Source organism: Acyrthosiphon pisum, chromosome X (genome assembly GCF_005508785.2).
Source record: "Acyrthosiphon pisum isolate AL4f chromosome X, pea_aphid_22Mar2018_4r6ur, whole genome shotgun sequence".
NCBI lineage: Eukaryota > Metazoa > Arthropoda > Insecta > Hemiptera > Aphididae > Acyrthosiphon > Acyrthosiphon pisum.
In genome coordinates, this window is record NC_042493.1 from 18,473,918 (window position 1) to 18,491,112 (window position 17,195).

A 17,195-nucleotide genomic window follows, 5' to 3' on the forward strand; every position below is an offset into this window, starting at 1 on the left:
AACATGCTCTGCACATACTCTCAATTTAGTTGCTACCATTGATACTTCAAAAATTACTATTACCCAATATACAACGTTATCTAGATCTGCTTTTGGTAAATTGACAGCCTTCTGGAATTTAGTAGGCAGGAGCACAATGGCATCGGATGTAGTCTTTAATATAATCAAGTGTACATTTCCAGTACCCGTCATAACTCGATGGAATTCGTTTTATGATGGTATTAAAAAAATTATGATTTTCCGTGAAAAAATAACTGAGTGCAGTGAAAAGTTGAAGCTAGGTCAATTAAAATCAACAGAATGGAACTTTTTGAAAGAATACATTAAAGTAATGAAGCCTTTAACAACAGCTTTGGATAAAATGCAAGGGGAAAAATCGTGTTACCTTGGTTACGTTGCTCCTACTATTATAGCAATTAGACGTATATTATTAAACCAAACCCATTTAACATATTGCAAGCCATTGTCTTTATCTATTATAAAAGGTCTTTAAAAACGATACTCTTTTAATTTTGATTTAAATGATCCAAAAAGTAAGCCTTATGGCTTATATATTGTCTTCGGTGAGCCTTCCAAAATTTAAACTCAGTTGGGTGCCTTCTCAGTTCTCTGATATTTGTAAACATTTATTTCTGTCAGAATGCAATGAAGTTAGTTCTATTATAAATACTGAATCTGGACCTTCTACAACAGACAATGATAGTGGCGATGAATTTTATACACCAATTTGCAATTCTCAACTAAGTGCATCACCATCAGAAAGTTCTAATCAGTCTAGATGTGAAAACTTGGCCAGTGTACAAGGATTATCTTACTTAAATTCCAAGAAGAAAGATGGAAAAGATTTAATAATCCTAGACCATTATCCAATAGTAAAAAATATATTTTTAAAATACAATACTACTTTACCATCTTCAGCACCAGTTGAAAGACTCTTTAGCAACAGAACTCAAACTTTAACTCCAAGAAGGAATCGCTTGAGTGACAAGACGTTTGAGGTGTTAATGTGTTTAAAATCTAACAAATTGAATGCATAATTGTATTTATTTGGAAATTAGTTAAATATTGTAAATTTTTAATTTGATAATAGCTATTTAAACAATTTTATTTTAATTACTCGGATAAACATAACAAAACATTATATTTTATACATTTATTACTGCTTCAAAAATAATTAAAAATAGTTTTAGGTATTTAATGATGTTATTCTTAATTATTTAAAAATAATATACACTATTATTTGATATATTTTTAAACAATAAAGTATATTCACATTTAATCCTAATTTTTTTTTTAAAGTAGATTAGGTACAATCTTAGTCTTACAGTCTATAATAGTCTATAAATACTTTTAACTATTTTTTCAGTTTTTTCTTCATTAAAGAATACACTTTTGACTCATAACTCCTAACTTAGGAAGAAGAAGAAAACCGTTCAACCAAAATATTATTACTATCCTGAGATCTACAATATAAAATATTAATTATCTGTTTTTTTATCTAGATAAACGTGGTTATCTTTTATCTATTATCTAGATAAAAAATTTAAGTGTTATCTATTTATCTCATCTTTTTTTTTTTTTTTTTGTTTGAACCGACAGCGTCGCGGGAACTGCTTTTGCATTGCTTCCACGACGCCGCCATCGTTTATTTGGAAAACAAATAATTATACATACGTGGGGGGTAGACGGGACAGTTCCCCGACTTACCCCCCCTCTATACAAGGCATATTACATATAGCATAACATTTTACAATTTTCGGCAGTTGTGGAGATGTTCATCTTTTGACGGGCCGACCGGAGTCCGCCGCCCTCGATCTCTCGTTCTCCTGTTGAGATGCCGCGATGCCGTGATCGCCGTCCCGCCCGTGGTGTCACAGGTGGGGGATGAACAACGTGGTCGGTGACACCTCCGACGACTCGCGGTATCTATTTATCTCATCTAGATAAATTTAAAATCAATTATCTGTTATCTTATCTAGATAATTTATTGGTTATCTTTGTACAACACTGAATTTATGACTAGGTAATGTAATATATTTCATTGAAATAATATTATTACATACAATTTACTGCTATTATTATATGAATTTTTTTTTCACTTGTGCATAATATATAATTATATATTATTATAGATTTTCAAAGACTGAAAATGGTTATGTTTTTTAATATTTTGTATTATTTGTTATGTCAAGTATTAAATATTCTTAAATTCTATTAACATATTATATTGCTTAGTTTATTATTAAAAACCTTTTTAAAAAAAGTATTAGAAAAAAAGTAGTAAGCACATTATTTTTTATACTTGACTTAAAATATAATATGCTAAGATTAAAATATTTTGCTGGTAATAATGCTTCATCCAGTTTGATTATTATTTGTTCAATTGAATTTGAGTGCTTTGGTTTTTTGGGCTGAGGTTGAGGGGTTTGACAGATTCTTTTAATTTGGTTGCGAGTGAACCAGTGTTTTTCCGTATATTTGCAGTTTCTGTTGGTGGAGGTGTGAGGTTATTTGGTGTTGGGATAGGGGTGTTCTCATGACAGTTACTATTCGAGGTTGATGGTGCAGGCCTTTTTTCTTGAGCGGTAGGTTTTTGGTGTAGTGTGTGTGATGGTATTTGTTTCCTTGGTATTATTTCCGACGCTTATATCTGTGTCAGTGCTGTCACCAACGGCCTCTCGTCTTATCTGTTCATTGTGATCCGTTTCGTTTCTAACCAGAGTGGCGTTTGTGTTATTGAGGTGTACTGATTCGGCTTTATTATATTTTTGCAGTGGTTCGAAGTGTGGCCTGTTTGTTTGCATGAATAACAGGTCACTGTATCGTCAGAAAGGAATATGCGATATAATATGCCGTAGGTCCTCCAGGAGCTCCATGGGGGATCTCTCCCTCGTCACGGGAGGATCAGGCAGCAGATTCTGCCACCAACCGCGTACTCCACGTCGTTGCATGACCGCTGTGTATAGTTTACACGTGCTTTCGTAGTGCTGTTGCGCGGCGCGAAACGCGTTCTTCTGCTTACGAGGTCACCAATGTGGCGCTCGACGAATAAGTGTTGTGCTCGTCGAGGGCCAACGTAAAAAAATAACACGCGAAGTGAGGTTAACTGTATCAATGTTTATTCGAAACGGCGTAAGTCGGTCTCGCGTGAGTTTGGGGGAAATACTTTTTGCGCGTCGCGAGTCGCGTGAACGTGGTCGTTGATGACTTTCGCCGACGGTCGGATCCCCGTTGCAAAGCCCAAAGACCAGTGGTCGCGGCGGCAAGACGGTGGAAACGGGCACGTGCGCGTGTTGTCAGAACGAGGGAACTTGATGCGGACGGACAGGTTATCACCAGAAGCGGGTAAAAGAAAGACTAGGCAGCGTCAGCCGCCCGACACTTCGAAGGCGCAAACGCCGCGGAGGTGCCGAGTGGTGTTGCCAATGTTAGGACGCGAGACCGGAGGGGTGAGAGCAATGTGGTGAGGCCGGTGGCCCACCACAATATCATTAATTTATCAAAAGAAATGTCATGGCAACATGGATGAAAAACTGGTATTATTGTGTGGCTACGGAGGAAAAACGACTGAGCGTCAAATATGATGCTCATGGTAGCCAACTTGATAGGTAATTTGTTAAGACAACTGCATCGTTTTGCATTGTTACTATCAGATATTATATAATTTCAGTTTGTATGCGCAATTGTTTAACTTATTATAGATAGTTATTCCAGTATTTGATATAGATGTTATAAGATGTTGGATTTATAGACTATTATAGTTTTTAAATAATGGGACAATATGGTCTGTTATTAACAAATCGATAAGAGGTACCTAACTTTTAAAAGATTTAAAAATTGTTAAATAATTGCCCTTTATAAAAAACATAAAAAATTAAAAGAGTAGGTATAACATGCTATACCTACTACACTATAAAATAATGATGCCAAAGTCAAACCTTACCCATTTCGCAATAATTGACTAAAGACATAATTTCATCTAAATATTCATGTTTACTAATTCTATTAAATTATTTATCATCATATAACTTATATATATTGCCCTTAAAATTTTTGTTTGTATGCCATGCTCTAACGCGAGTGGTGAAAGATCTTTCTCTGTACTCAAGAGAGTTAAGAATTATTTACGTTCATCTTTGGCAAATGAAAAAACATCGGCATCATCTATTTTAAGCATTGAAGATGAAGTTGTCCGAAGCATAGATTGGAATGATATTGTGGAAAAGTTTGCAAAACTAAAAGCTAGGAAAAAATCTTTTTTATGACCCAAATAAGTTTTATACACAATATTCAAATATTGGAAATATTGTAAAATATTATATCTACCTGTTATAAAGTTATTAAATATTTAAAATTATTAAAATTATTAAGTACTTTGAATATTTATGTTAATATATAATAAATAACTCATAATTATATGTACTTTATGAATAAAAAGATTTTTTTATAATTTGGATATACTGTTATGTGTAAATAGTGATACTATATTTCTTTCTATAATGTACTCAGAATAATGAAATCAGTGTCAACTTCAAAAAAATTACTAGGCTAGAACTAAGAACAGTATTATGCACTTAGAAACTTGATTGTAAAAAAGGTGGGTAAGTGGATTTCGCTCTGCTGTACAGTAGGTTACAAGTGGGTCACTGTATAATGGATGGTATTAAATTTGAATTCAATGATATAATATCATTGTATAAGAAAAACGATTCTGAGCGGATACGGTATGTTAGTCTAGGTATAAGACATAATATTATATTAGGTACCTATAATAAATTCCAAATCAATCATATCATAATATTTATTAGGTACTTATAACGCGTTATACATCAACAAAAAACCGTGGTACTATCATAGATATATAATAGTATACTTTAGAAGTTTCAAGTACCCACGAATAATATTATACAATCACAACAAAATAACTAAAATAGTTATCCTAGGTTTTTAATATGTAATTTCGTCCAAATTTGTACTTAAAATGACTATAAAAATAAACTGCGTAAATGTATTTTTTAGATTTTTTGTTAACAGTATTAATTACTTACGTGGAATCTTGTTTTAAATTTTCAATTCTTAGATACAAAAATTGAACATTTTATAAATTTTTAACTACAAAATAATTTTTCAAATTAAAATTTGATAAATTTTGTCCAAATTTGATCTTTAAATGCTTATAAAAAAAAATTGTGCCTATGTATTTTTAATATTTTTCAACTGATATTGTAACAATATATCAGGAGCTTTGTATTAAATTTATACACTTTTTGGCCCAACAGATAAAACTTTATTGATATTTATAGAAAAAAAAAACTAACAAAATTAAAAACTTACAATGTCCGTAAACAGCTCAAAAAGAGTCAAATTATTTTAAAAATTTTATCGTATATATAAAATGCTAATATAAACATTCAGTGAAATTTTCAAGTTTCTACAGTCACTCGTTTTTTAATTACAACAAAATAAGAAAATCGTTACGTAAGAAATCGAGTGAATATCAAATGTTGTAAAAATATGAATTTCAAACGCCCATAAAAATTTAATTTGAGTTTCTTATAGACATTTTTTTTTTGGTAAAGGTAGATTATCCTATAAGGAATCTTGTATTACATTTTAAAATCTTAGATTTAAAAAGAAAAATTTTTATGAATTTATAACTCGAAATAATTTCAAATTTTCGTGATTTTTCCATATTTGGTCATTTTTTGAACTTTAAATGCTTAAAAAAAAAAACTGTGACTAACGATTTTTAATATTTTTCATCTGCCTTTGAAACAATATACTAGGAGCCTTCTATTAAATTTTCAAGCTTTTTTATCCAACAAATAAAATTTTATTGATATTTTTAGAAAAAAAACTAAAAAAAAATGGAAAATAAAAATGTCCGTAAAGAGCTCAAAATACATCAAAATATTTTGAAAATGTTATGGTGTATAGAAGATGCTAAGATAAACATTCAGTCAAAATTTCATGTATCTACGGTAATTTTTTTTAAAGTTACACCAAAAACCAAATTCAATTTTGCGTAAAAATTCCCGTTTTTCCTTAATTTTTCTTTTGTTTTTCCCGGCGCTTTTGTAAACCACTGGGAAATTTAAATTTTGACCTCCCCAATGCACCAACGATATTCACTTTCTGATCGAACAAGATACTGAAGTTGAAAATTGTAGCATTATTTCGACTACTTATCGTGTACACAGACACAAAAAAAATAAAAAAATTAATAAAAAAATAAAAAAACACACATCATTGTAAAATCAATACATTCATCGTTCCACTCAGAATCTAAAATCATAAAAACAAATTAAATAAATTTATATAAATAAGATTACAATAATAATAATAAAAAAATAAGCAGGAACCTTTAATTAATAATATATTTAAGGTAAGAGGTTAATTAAAAATATGAAGTCAATATTTTTTTGTGGGAGGGGGAGGGCCCCGGAGGGGCGTCAAATATTGTTGCCCTAGGGCGTTAATGGTGGTTAGGACGGCACTGTTGGGGGGGGGATTTACAAGGGCGGAAATATGATAAATGGCCAGGAGCGCTAATGAACAATGCTACGGCTCTGGATAATTTTATCTCAATAATATGGACATTTTCTGTAGTCATTATACAAATTTCGAAAAGGACTCATCTCTGAAAACTTAATGAATCACTTTTCCAATAAAATTTCACTTCAAGAATATTATATTATAAGAGCTTAACATTAAATAATAGTCTGTAATTTTAGAAAAAAAAAATGGTACAATAAAAACAAAATTATTATAATATAAAATAATATTCACATTTGTAAATATTTTATAAATCGAAATAATTATTCATTCGTCCCGTGTAACTAGATTCTAAGTGGGGAGACGTTGTCACTTTGTCTCCTATGACGCTTCACTACTGAATTTCAGCAAGTATTTCTACGTGATAAATATAGCAGTTGCAGCCGTGCTATGATACGTACGACCGTCAGTAGACAAATGAACTGTCGTAGGTCGTGTCGATATTCATATCTACAAGCCGATAAAATACACACACGAAAAAAGGTCAGGTTACAGGTAGCTGGAAAATCTCGGGCCGCCGTTCCGTACCGTATTTCCTGTTATTGGCCGACTGCTATTATTATATTATTATTTTATTTTTATATGTTTATTATTATTATGTTATTATTATATGAATATAGATATACAATTTACACGTAAAAATTTATTTTTACCGATTTCAACTCTTTAAAATCAAAATTTTGAAAATCGGGCAACGTGGTGACACTCAGGAAGGTATTTGGAACAACTCTGTGAAAAAAAATAAAGTTAAATAGCGTCGTCACAAAATGGGAACATACAAAAGGCCTGTTCTTTTTTATAAGGATATAAGGATAACAACAATTTTATACTTCACAATTTAAAAATTTATATACCTATGTAAATATATGTGATATAAGTAGGTACATAAAATATGCTTGCTACACAAATATATTTTAATAGTATGCCTCAAGCCGGAATCAGAAGCCTAAATCTGTTAGGGAACGTAGTGAAGACGTGCACTACCGATTCGGCCGCTAGTGCTACATGAGCAGTTAGGGTTCGTAAATACGCCTACCGGTGTTTGTCTACCGTATTGTAAGCTATAATTGTAAATATATATACATATATATAAATCTTAAATCGTGGTTACTGGTTTACACCTGTCGGAAGAAATGTGATAGGTGGGGCGGTTCCAACAGCCACGTCACTGTATGTACATTATAGTCACCAACCGAGAACAAGTTAGAAAGTAGACGCCAGTATCGTTGCAGCTGCACTCACAAAATATCATTGCTTCTGTTATTATTATTAGTGTAAACAGTAAACCATTGATTGTATTCGAAATCTTCATCCAACGGATTCTAAGAAAAAAAAGCGGGGATCAATCATCAAACCATACTAAACAACTGCTACCAATGAAAAAGGTGAATTATTATTATAAAATAAACATTCAACAAACAAAATAAAACATATTATAATAATAAGTTAAGAACTAAAATTAATTGCAACTCCTACCTACTTCCATTCGATCTTTTTGGTGATCACCATTCAAGGTAAATATTTTTTAATAAAACTTAAATAACCGGTTTCTGTTTACTTGGTATAAGAGGATCTCCATCCTAAAAAATTGCGTAACATAGCAAATTTATTCTCAGTAGATCAAGTTTAGTTTCGTTAGTTTAGAAATTAAAGCGGATCGATCTATTATGAAACATGATCGTAAAAACATTATCTATGTTTGAGTAGGGGTTTTTTACGATAATTCTGTTTTTAAGTGAGTTATAAGTATTTTTAATTTACTCTATATTATATACGTAAAACTTGCTAAAATCTATACGTACGAGTACCTACCTCTATAATAGGTAGGTATACTCTATTCAAAAATGTGTAATATTCATACCAAAGATTTTAACATTTAATACAAACTTCCTTATAAGTTAATATTAATGGAGTTATAAACAAAATTGACCGTAATTCCACAAATATTTTTATGAGCGTCGTAAAGTTTAAATTTTGACGAATTGGTCAATTTATATTGTGCAAAATAACGAACTCTTATCAAACGTTTTTTGTTGTAGATCAAAAATGATGAAAGTAAAAAAACTGAAACATTCTAATGGTAATTAAATTGTCTTTAATTTATTAAAGATTATTAATACTCAATGAAATAAAAAAAATATTTAGACTACATAATTTTTTAAAGGCAAAAACTTGAATATTTAATACAAGATCCTGTATAGTTTGTTCTATTCAAAATGTAAAAATTAGATATTTAAGCCGAGAATAATTATTTTAATTATTTTCTTATAATTCAAAACCATTAATCGTGGGGTATTGAAATTTAATCGTAAATTATTAATTACCTACCTATATGATATTATTACCTACATATTTATATAATACACAATGACACTTTCAAAAAATTTAGATTAGTCTTAGGCTTTTGCCGTCTTATATCACAAACATATTCACACCGTTCTACAGTAAGTCAGTATAGACTCAAAAGTTAATAACTAGGTACCTAGTATATAAATACAAATTAATGATGGTTAAATAATAATAATACAGGCACCTAATAATTGCAATGTTTTCGGAAAAAATTAATTCAACCGTATTACTAAAATAGCAATATAACATATTACAAAATATACTTAGATATTATTATACAGGGTGATCCATTTAAGCAGGTACACTAACTTTTTTTGATTTTTTTTAAAAAACTTTTAGATTTATGCTTTTCTAAAACTTTATACTATTTAAATTTTGTTCACCCTTATTTATTGGTGAAACCACTATCAACTTTTGATTTTCAAATGGTAACATATAATAAAAAGAACATGAATTAATAAATCCATTTTATTTATGAATTTACGTGTTAACATTTTTATTTTTTGTTGGTTGGTTTGCGAGATACAGCTCCTCAAAGTATTGAAGTGGTTGAAGAAAGTATTATACTCCGTACCGCTGAACAATTTTTATTTGTAAAACCCAGAAGCTATAACTGATAAATTCGATACCGTTCGACCTAAGGTGTATCTAACAAAATTAACATTAAAAATATTGATAATTGTTGTACTTTGTACGTGGTTTATGTCCTATTATACCCATAGTTATACGCCTTCTCGTAGCTATCGGATTCCTCCCCACCACACTACATTAAGTTTCAATGTTTTTCTTTGGTTCAGAATTCAGATCACAGTATCACACTAGGCCGGGTTGCAAAAAGAACAGTCTGTAAATATTTTAACGAATCTGTAACTTATTCATTCATTAACGATTTAATGGAGTGTTAAAAAAAAAATGAGTTGCATAAAAAGATTTGTATTTTTTTGATAACCGTGGTTACCAAATAAATAATACCACATTTTATTTGATACATTTGAATAGTGATAACAAAAATGATATAAATTATTATAGGTATTATTATTTAGTATTGTGAGTATAATCACTATAATCCAATCCAGTATTGAGTATAATCCACTTGATTACTTATAGTTATAAGTTATAGTGCCTACTTTGAAATTAAATTTATTTTGTAACTTTAACCTACAATGGCTTCGAAGTTGAAGCGCGTTCGTACAAAAAACTTCATCGAGCAAGACAAGCAGTTGTTAATTATGTAGATAAAGCAATTAAAAAATGTGATTAAAGTATGTACCTATTTCATCAATGTACAGTATAATATTAAACGCAATATTAATTTGTCTTAAATATTTTAGACTGATAGTATTAATGTAAGGAGTAAAAACCATACCTGGGAGTTAATTACTTCACAGTGCAATTGTCGTTCAGAAACGGGTTCTAGAACTGTTCAACAATTAAAAACTGTGTATGATATGGCAAAAAGACAAAAAAGATTTCCAGTTACGACAAAGTAAATTTTCATTTGTTACTAATTAAACTTGTATTGATCATTTATTATTATTATTTATTATATTTTAAAAATTAAAATTATTGTTTCGTAATAGGTGACAATTAATAGAGTTACGAAGCAAATTAGTCATGAAGAGCAACCCTTAATTGTGGACCTAATTCAATCGCATCACTCAGAACTTGTAAGTTTTCTAAGTAAAATAAAGAAGTATGAGTACATAAAAAAAGTGAGAATAGTTTTGTATATTTTATATAAATATTTGTATGACATAATTTATTGGTCAGCAATATCAAAGAGATGAAGCATGGCTAAATATTATGGATACGTATAACCTACATCAAACTACAGGGCCTAGAGAAATCGAGGAGTTGAAGTATATTTTTGAAAGCTGCTAAAATTGAAAATAGTACGGATAAGGTAAGATTCAGTATAACTAGGACTTTTAATTTAATGTATTTTATGTGTAATAAATTATGTTCTATAAATACAGATTGGAAGACATAAATCTGGTGGAGGAACGTATGCTAATAGAATGTCAAGTATTAGCGATCAAATTTTGGGTGTCATTGGTGAACGAATTGAACCTCTAGAAAACGCAAACGATGATGACGCTAATTATACAATTACAGGTATTATAAGTACAGGCACCTATGATATTATTATAATATTGTGTCTCTATTTGGTTTTCTTTGTGTAAATTCAAATAATAAATATACTATTTCTATTATCAATCTAATAAATTATGTGACACTTTCACTCCAATGTTTCTATTAGGTGACTGAATTTTTATATGCGTGCAATTAATTGCACCAATAACTTTCGGGAAATTACGCATCAAAAAGAAACCATCTTGAACTAAGTTCATTTCAAATTTTGATCTTGGCATTTGGATATATTTAGGTTTTAAACTTGCAATAGCTTGTGAAACTCTTTTAATGACACGGCAAACTGTTGACTTGTGAACATGTATGTGGTCACCTAAAACTGCCTAAATTATAACATTTATTACCACATCAAATAAATTGTAAATAAACATTAAATACAAAATCATGAAAAACCTGAAAAGCACCAGTAGCATAATATCTCAAGGCTATCAGGAGCTGCAATATTGGTGACAATGTCACATTTCGTTGAGTACTTTGAACAAAATTGTCGCTTATCATGCCAAGATCCATGAACATACATTTTGACAATCTAATAAACATAGGAATATAATATAATAGTAGATAATAGTAGGTAATTCTATAACTGCACAAGCTCCACTAGACCAATAATTTTGGGGGCGCACAAATACAAATTGTAAAGAACTCCCAATCCCCAACCCATAACACTATAATTATTTACAATAATTTTGAATGTATTTATTGATTCTAAACACAGTTTGTCATTAGATGCCAATCTTAATACATTGGTAGGTGAAAAGTTGTATTATAGGTAGGTAAATATTAAATAATAAAATATTTTGATTTTACCTAAATCTTTGTTTAAAATCTACATCATCGTAGTCTGTGATTGGATTTGACCTGTCTCAAAAATATCGCTGTCCTGGTAGCAATTCTATAGCTTGAATAATAAATAATTCATCATCAGAAGATGAAGACGAAGTCAACAAATTCATTGATTATTATTTATTAATTACTAGTTAGAAAAAGAAAAAAACGAAAATATTTAATTAAAAAAATACAAACGAATAATTGAATAAATTCACTATCGAAAATCTCAACAATAACATTGATCACATTATTCATATTGGGCTCAAAAATTTAAAATTATTGCTTATATTATATTTTAATTTTTAAATTGTTAAGACAATACATTTTTCAAATTAGAAACTGAGTAAACACATGTATAAGTTGGGTTTGTTCACTATTAGAAAAATCAACAATTAGTTTATTTTTCATTGTTACAACACTCATGAAAACAGTCTACATTCTACATAACTATTAAATTTTACAAAATACAAATATAACTATACTATTTATACTTAATAATATTATAATCAATTTAATAAGCCTTATTATATAAATATAACATATTTTATTAATATTAAATAGATACTTTTATCGAGCATTATTCAACATGACTCATGTTAGTTCCACTAGGTGTTACAGAAAGACCTGCCATATAAAATAACTTTTGTTCTTATTAATGTTTTAACATTTTTTTTTTTAATATAAAATGTATAGACCATTGAGCAACAAATACTGTATAACATTTATTATTTTTATGTTTTAATACTAAAAATAAAAAAATGTCAAAACAGCCAATCTGTAAATCTTATTTTGAATCAAATTTTGGTAGTAAAAATGTTAATTTAAGTATTTAGTTTTTTTTAATTAATTTTTTTTTTCTGGTCTTTTGAGTAAATTAATTTTAAGTTAGGATATTAAAAAAGGATCGCTAGTAAATTTGCGCAGAATATTTAGTACCACAGTGTGCGATTTGTAGACTGTACTATTTATAATCAATGCTAGTACCAACTTATGATAATATGTATAAACAAATTATAACCCTGAATATTGTTTTATGAAAACACAAAAAAAAAAATTATAGTTATATATTTTATATTAAATACATTATTACCTCATATTATAAAATAATAATAATTTTTAAACAATGTATTATTTTACTATACTTTTAGAATATATTTTTTTAAGTAACAATATACATACATATACAAACTAAAAAATTTACTAGGTATAATAAACACCAATATCTTATAAAAATGAATTATTGAGTTTGATTTCTTATAATATTGGACATAACAAAATTTAAACACAATCATTTTTAAATCTATCTTATGGTTCAAACGATATATCAATATGTACAAATATACTAAATAGGTATAAAACATAATAGGAGACGCGATGTACTTGCAATAACTACAAGATACCATCCCATGCTTTCGAATACAAAAAATCAATTTGGCCACGACAAATATAAACCTAAGGAGATTATTCATTATAATGATAACATGAGTGGCATTGATAGAGCAGACCAAATGGTGAAGTATTATGGTAGTCCGAGAGAACAATCAAGATGGTACAAGAAAGTATTATTTCACCTATTGGACATCACTGTTTGGAATACATTTTTCATTTACTAAATACGATTTGATTGCGGTTCTATGCGTTTTAAAGATTTTCGTGATATATTGATAAAAAGTATGTTGAAAGTTCCACTAGACAAAACAGCCTTGCAATTTTTTATAAATCTAAATGAAAAAGAACCCCAAAAAAGGTTATCAGGGCATTACCAAGAAAAAATTCGACCTCCACCTAACTTCAAAAGGGAAGTGTATTACAAGAATTGCAAAATGTGTACAAAAAACAAAATAAGAAAACAAACTCAAGACTAGTGCAGAGAATGCTATGTTTCACTTTGTGTTGGAATATGTTTTGAAGACTTTCATAAAAGTTTATAATTATTTGAATTGTCACGAAGAAGAACACTTTTATAATCATTTATAATCAATTTTATACTTTTATAATCATTTATATATTTGTTATACTTGTACTGATCTAGTTGGATCATATTTTTAATAATTTTCTAAGCAAAATAAGTTTACCGAGTTGTGTTATTTTATTGCTATGTACCAATATACTTTTTTAGTTTTTTAGACAAAAAAAATAAACAGAAGTTTTTGATTTAAACTATATATTTTTGTTTTATAAATATAAATATTGAAAAATTTATTTGACGGTACTGCTGTGGCAGTAGTGATATACGTAGGTACTTGATACTTACTATGTAGGACAGTACTGCTATAACAGCGGTCAAATTACCACTGCTATAGCAGTAGAATGTAATTGCGTTTCTCTAAAGTTAAAAAAAAAAAAACACAAAAATTCAGAATGTCCATCAATGTGTTAATGATTAAACAATTATTGCGTTAGGTATATTGTGCTATTAAAGAATTTTAAACTGTCGGTATAGGTAGGTACTTATAACGGTTTAAAACATACACTAAATTAGTTCAATTATTAATTACATTATATATTTAATATTTAACTATTTAATTAATAAGTGCTATGCTGCATGGCCACAAGATTTACAATTACCATTTTAGATTTAACTTTATAAGTTTTAAGATTTGCAATACGCCCCGTATTCATTTAATCTCAATGGTGCTAACCACATTTTAAATTCCTCCGTTGTTAGCCAATTTGTTCTGAATTTTTGAGGACGATGTTTCGGTCTGTCTTCTTTGGGTAGTTCACTCCTATATAGACGTATTTTTTTAGGAGTTGACGGTCCTTCTTCCAAATTTTCTTCCATTATTTCATATTAAAATATAATAACTATGTGAACATAAACGAACGACAAACCACTAATTCAGAACTGTATAGACGAAAACGTCGAAAACGATTGACAAATAAACAATTTTTGATACTACGATCGACAACACGTAATAATTAACAATCTATTTATAGCTCTTATTTTGGAAATTTGGAACTTTATCTAAGATATAAAACGACAATAGTCCATAGTCTACCACAAGTCTACCACTACAACAGCAGTCTATAGTCCGTATTCCGATAATTGTGATAAATAACAAATTTGAAAATTTTTTTTCGTTTATTTTAATTTGTCATTTTTCAGGAATTATCGTACTTTAATGTACGATAGTAAAACAGTATCGTACTTTGTACACTTACTTAAAATAATCGTATGCGCGTACTATAACTATCAGTGTCAGTTTATTACAACTGATTGATTTTTCTTTAATATTATCATTAATTAATTAATATGATATAATATTTTAATCAATTCTATTATCTTATAAGACCGTGGTAATAGATAATTATAAATAATGATAAAAGTATCGCCAAATATCGGTAATAATAATATGATTATTATAATAATAATATGATTATTATTGTTTTATGGTAATATGGAGGGGATCTGTTGCGTGCGACAGCCAAGGACAACAAAACGTAGCTTTAATGGTCAAATTAGCATATAGGTGTAATAGTACTAATAGGACATCGATTAATCAGGTTCAAAGTACAACCGTTACCAATATTGTTACCTTGGGTTGAACGGTATCGAATTTATCAGTTATAGCTCCTGGTCTTTACTCTTTACAAATGAAAAAATAGTATAAACAATGCCGCGTTTACCTACCTTTTAGAGCGAGCGATGTGACCCCTTACACACAAAATTACAATCCAACATTTACCTAAGACCAACAGACTTTTGTCTTGATTTGAGAAGTGTAATCTCATATGTGACATGTAGGTACCTTATACCTATAAAAACGATATTTATAGCGGTACCGACTATAACACCTCCTTTAACCACCAATACTTTGAAGTTTGAGAAGCTGTATTTCGCAAACCAATCAACAAAAAATAAAAATGTTAACGCGTAAATTCATAAAAAAAAATGGTTTTATTAAATCATGATCTTTTTTATTATTTGTTACCATTTTAAAATCAAAAGTTGATAGTAGTTTCACCAATAAATATAAGGGTGAAAAAAATTTAATTAGTGTACAGTTTTAGAAAAGCATGAATCGAACAGTTTTTAAAAAAAAAAAAATTAAAAAAAAAGTTTTATACTTTATACTTTTCGAAATAATTAGTTGAATGGATCACCTTGTATAGACTGATAGACCGTCTTGATTTATCATAAAATTTAAATTTAACACATTTTCCTCAATGACATATTGACATTGTACAGCATAGTGATAAGTGATAACCTTGGTACCTACTTTTTAATTCAGTTAGTACTTTTTGTTTCAAGATCAATTTTTAAGTGGATCCAGAATTACCTACAACCATTGCCGGAATCGGAACAATCATCATTTTCCTCACAATATCAGACTACCTTCAATAGGATTAATAGTTGGACGAATTTTCTTCAAGCTTAATACGTAGGTATATTTATATCTATTAATTCTAATTAAAATATTTTGAAGTTAACATTGATTTTTTCATTAGGTACATATTGAATAGGTACCTACATAATATATATTTGAAATTTAAAATGAAATACAAATTAGGGTATGAATCTATTTACTCAAAGGCTATATTGTGGGTAGTCGTCTTGCTCGCATACTGTATTTTTATAAGAAAAATGTGGAATGCCTACTACATGAACACCAAAGAAGAAATATGTCCGGAATGTGGTGAGTTCATTGTTTTTTAACGTTAGATATATGCAATTGGAAATTACTATGATAATATTTGTTTCTATAATTATTTCTGAACGATAAAATAAGTAGAACTTAAACAGATTGACCCACCGGCCACCGGTAGCTAAATAAATAGTGACATCATGAACGATAACATATGGTCTGAATTAACCCTACTTATTCTTTTAAATTAAATGGTTTAGAAAAGGACGGGTTTTCATTCTAAAAATAGATTTTATTCTCATTCACAAGTACCTACTGATCGATCTAATAATTACGTGATTTGAATTTTGTAATATGATTTCGTTTCCTCATCTTTGGATCCTACATATGATTTTTAACAAAAATGAGCAGTGACCAAGCGTCATAGGAGACGACAACGGCTCCCTACTTAAAAATTAGAACACATGACAAATTAATAATTATTATTTTGTTTTCCAAAATATTTAAAAATGTGAATTTTGTTTTGTATTATAAAATATATGATGTATGTTTCAGTATTTGTTAAAATCAGTTTTTTGTTTTAACCTAGTGTTGTACAGCTATCGGATTCTTGAAATAGATTAGAAGCGCACAATACGGCCGTGTGTACGAGCTGACGATACGGGTCATTCAAAATATGGTATTAAATCTAAATTTAATAGACGTTGCCACGTAATGTCTCGC

General features: G+C 29.1%; 1 protein-coding gene across 2 annotated transcripts; it reads left to right on the plus strand.

Moving 5' to 3' along the window:
* Nucleotides 1-10,565: 10,565 nt before the first annotated feature.
* Nucleotides 10,566-16,875, plus strand: LOC100573561. 2 transcript variants are annotated; one of them, XM_029491933.1, is made up of 4 exons: nucleotides 10,566-10,807; nucleotides 10,881-11,019; nucleotides 16,139-16,268; nucleotides 16,336-16,875. In XM_029491933.1, the coding sequence occupies exons 2-4, from the start codon at nucleotides 10,923-10,925 to the stop codon at nucleotides 16,541-16,543; spliced, it is 435 nt and encodes a 144-aa protein (XP_029347793.1). In that variant the 5' UTR covers nucleotides 10,566-10,807; nucleotides 10,881-10,922; the 3' UTR covers nucleotides 16,544-16,875. The 2 variants fall into 2 exon arrangements, with proteins under 2 accessions (XP_029347793.1, XP_029347807.1); XM_029491947.1 differs by having other exon boundaries at nucleotides 10,566-11,019.
* The last annotated feature ends 320 nt before the right edge of the window (nucleotides 16,876-17,195 follow it).

What these genes read in the sequence shown, in the direction of transcription:
- LOC100573561 (XM_029491947.1), top strand. Translation starts at nt 10,923, where the DNA reads ATGTCAAGTATTAGCGATCAAATTTTGGGTGTCATTGGTGAACGAATT. An exon ending in CGCTAATTATACAATTACAG is followed by an intron (nt 11,020 to 16,138) that starts GTATTATAAGTA and finishes TTTTGTTTCAAG; the next exon opens with ATCAATTTTTAAGTGGATCC. An exon ending in ATTTTCTTCAAGCTTAATAC is followed by an intron (nt 16,269 to 16,335) that starts GTAGGTATATTT and finishes TTTTTTCATTAG; the next exon opens with GTACATATTGAATAGGTACC.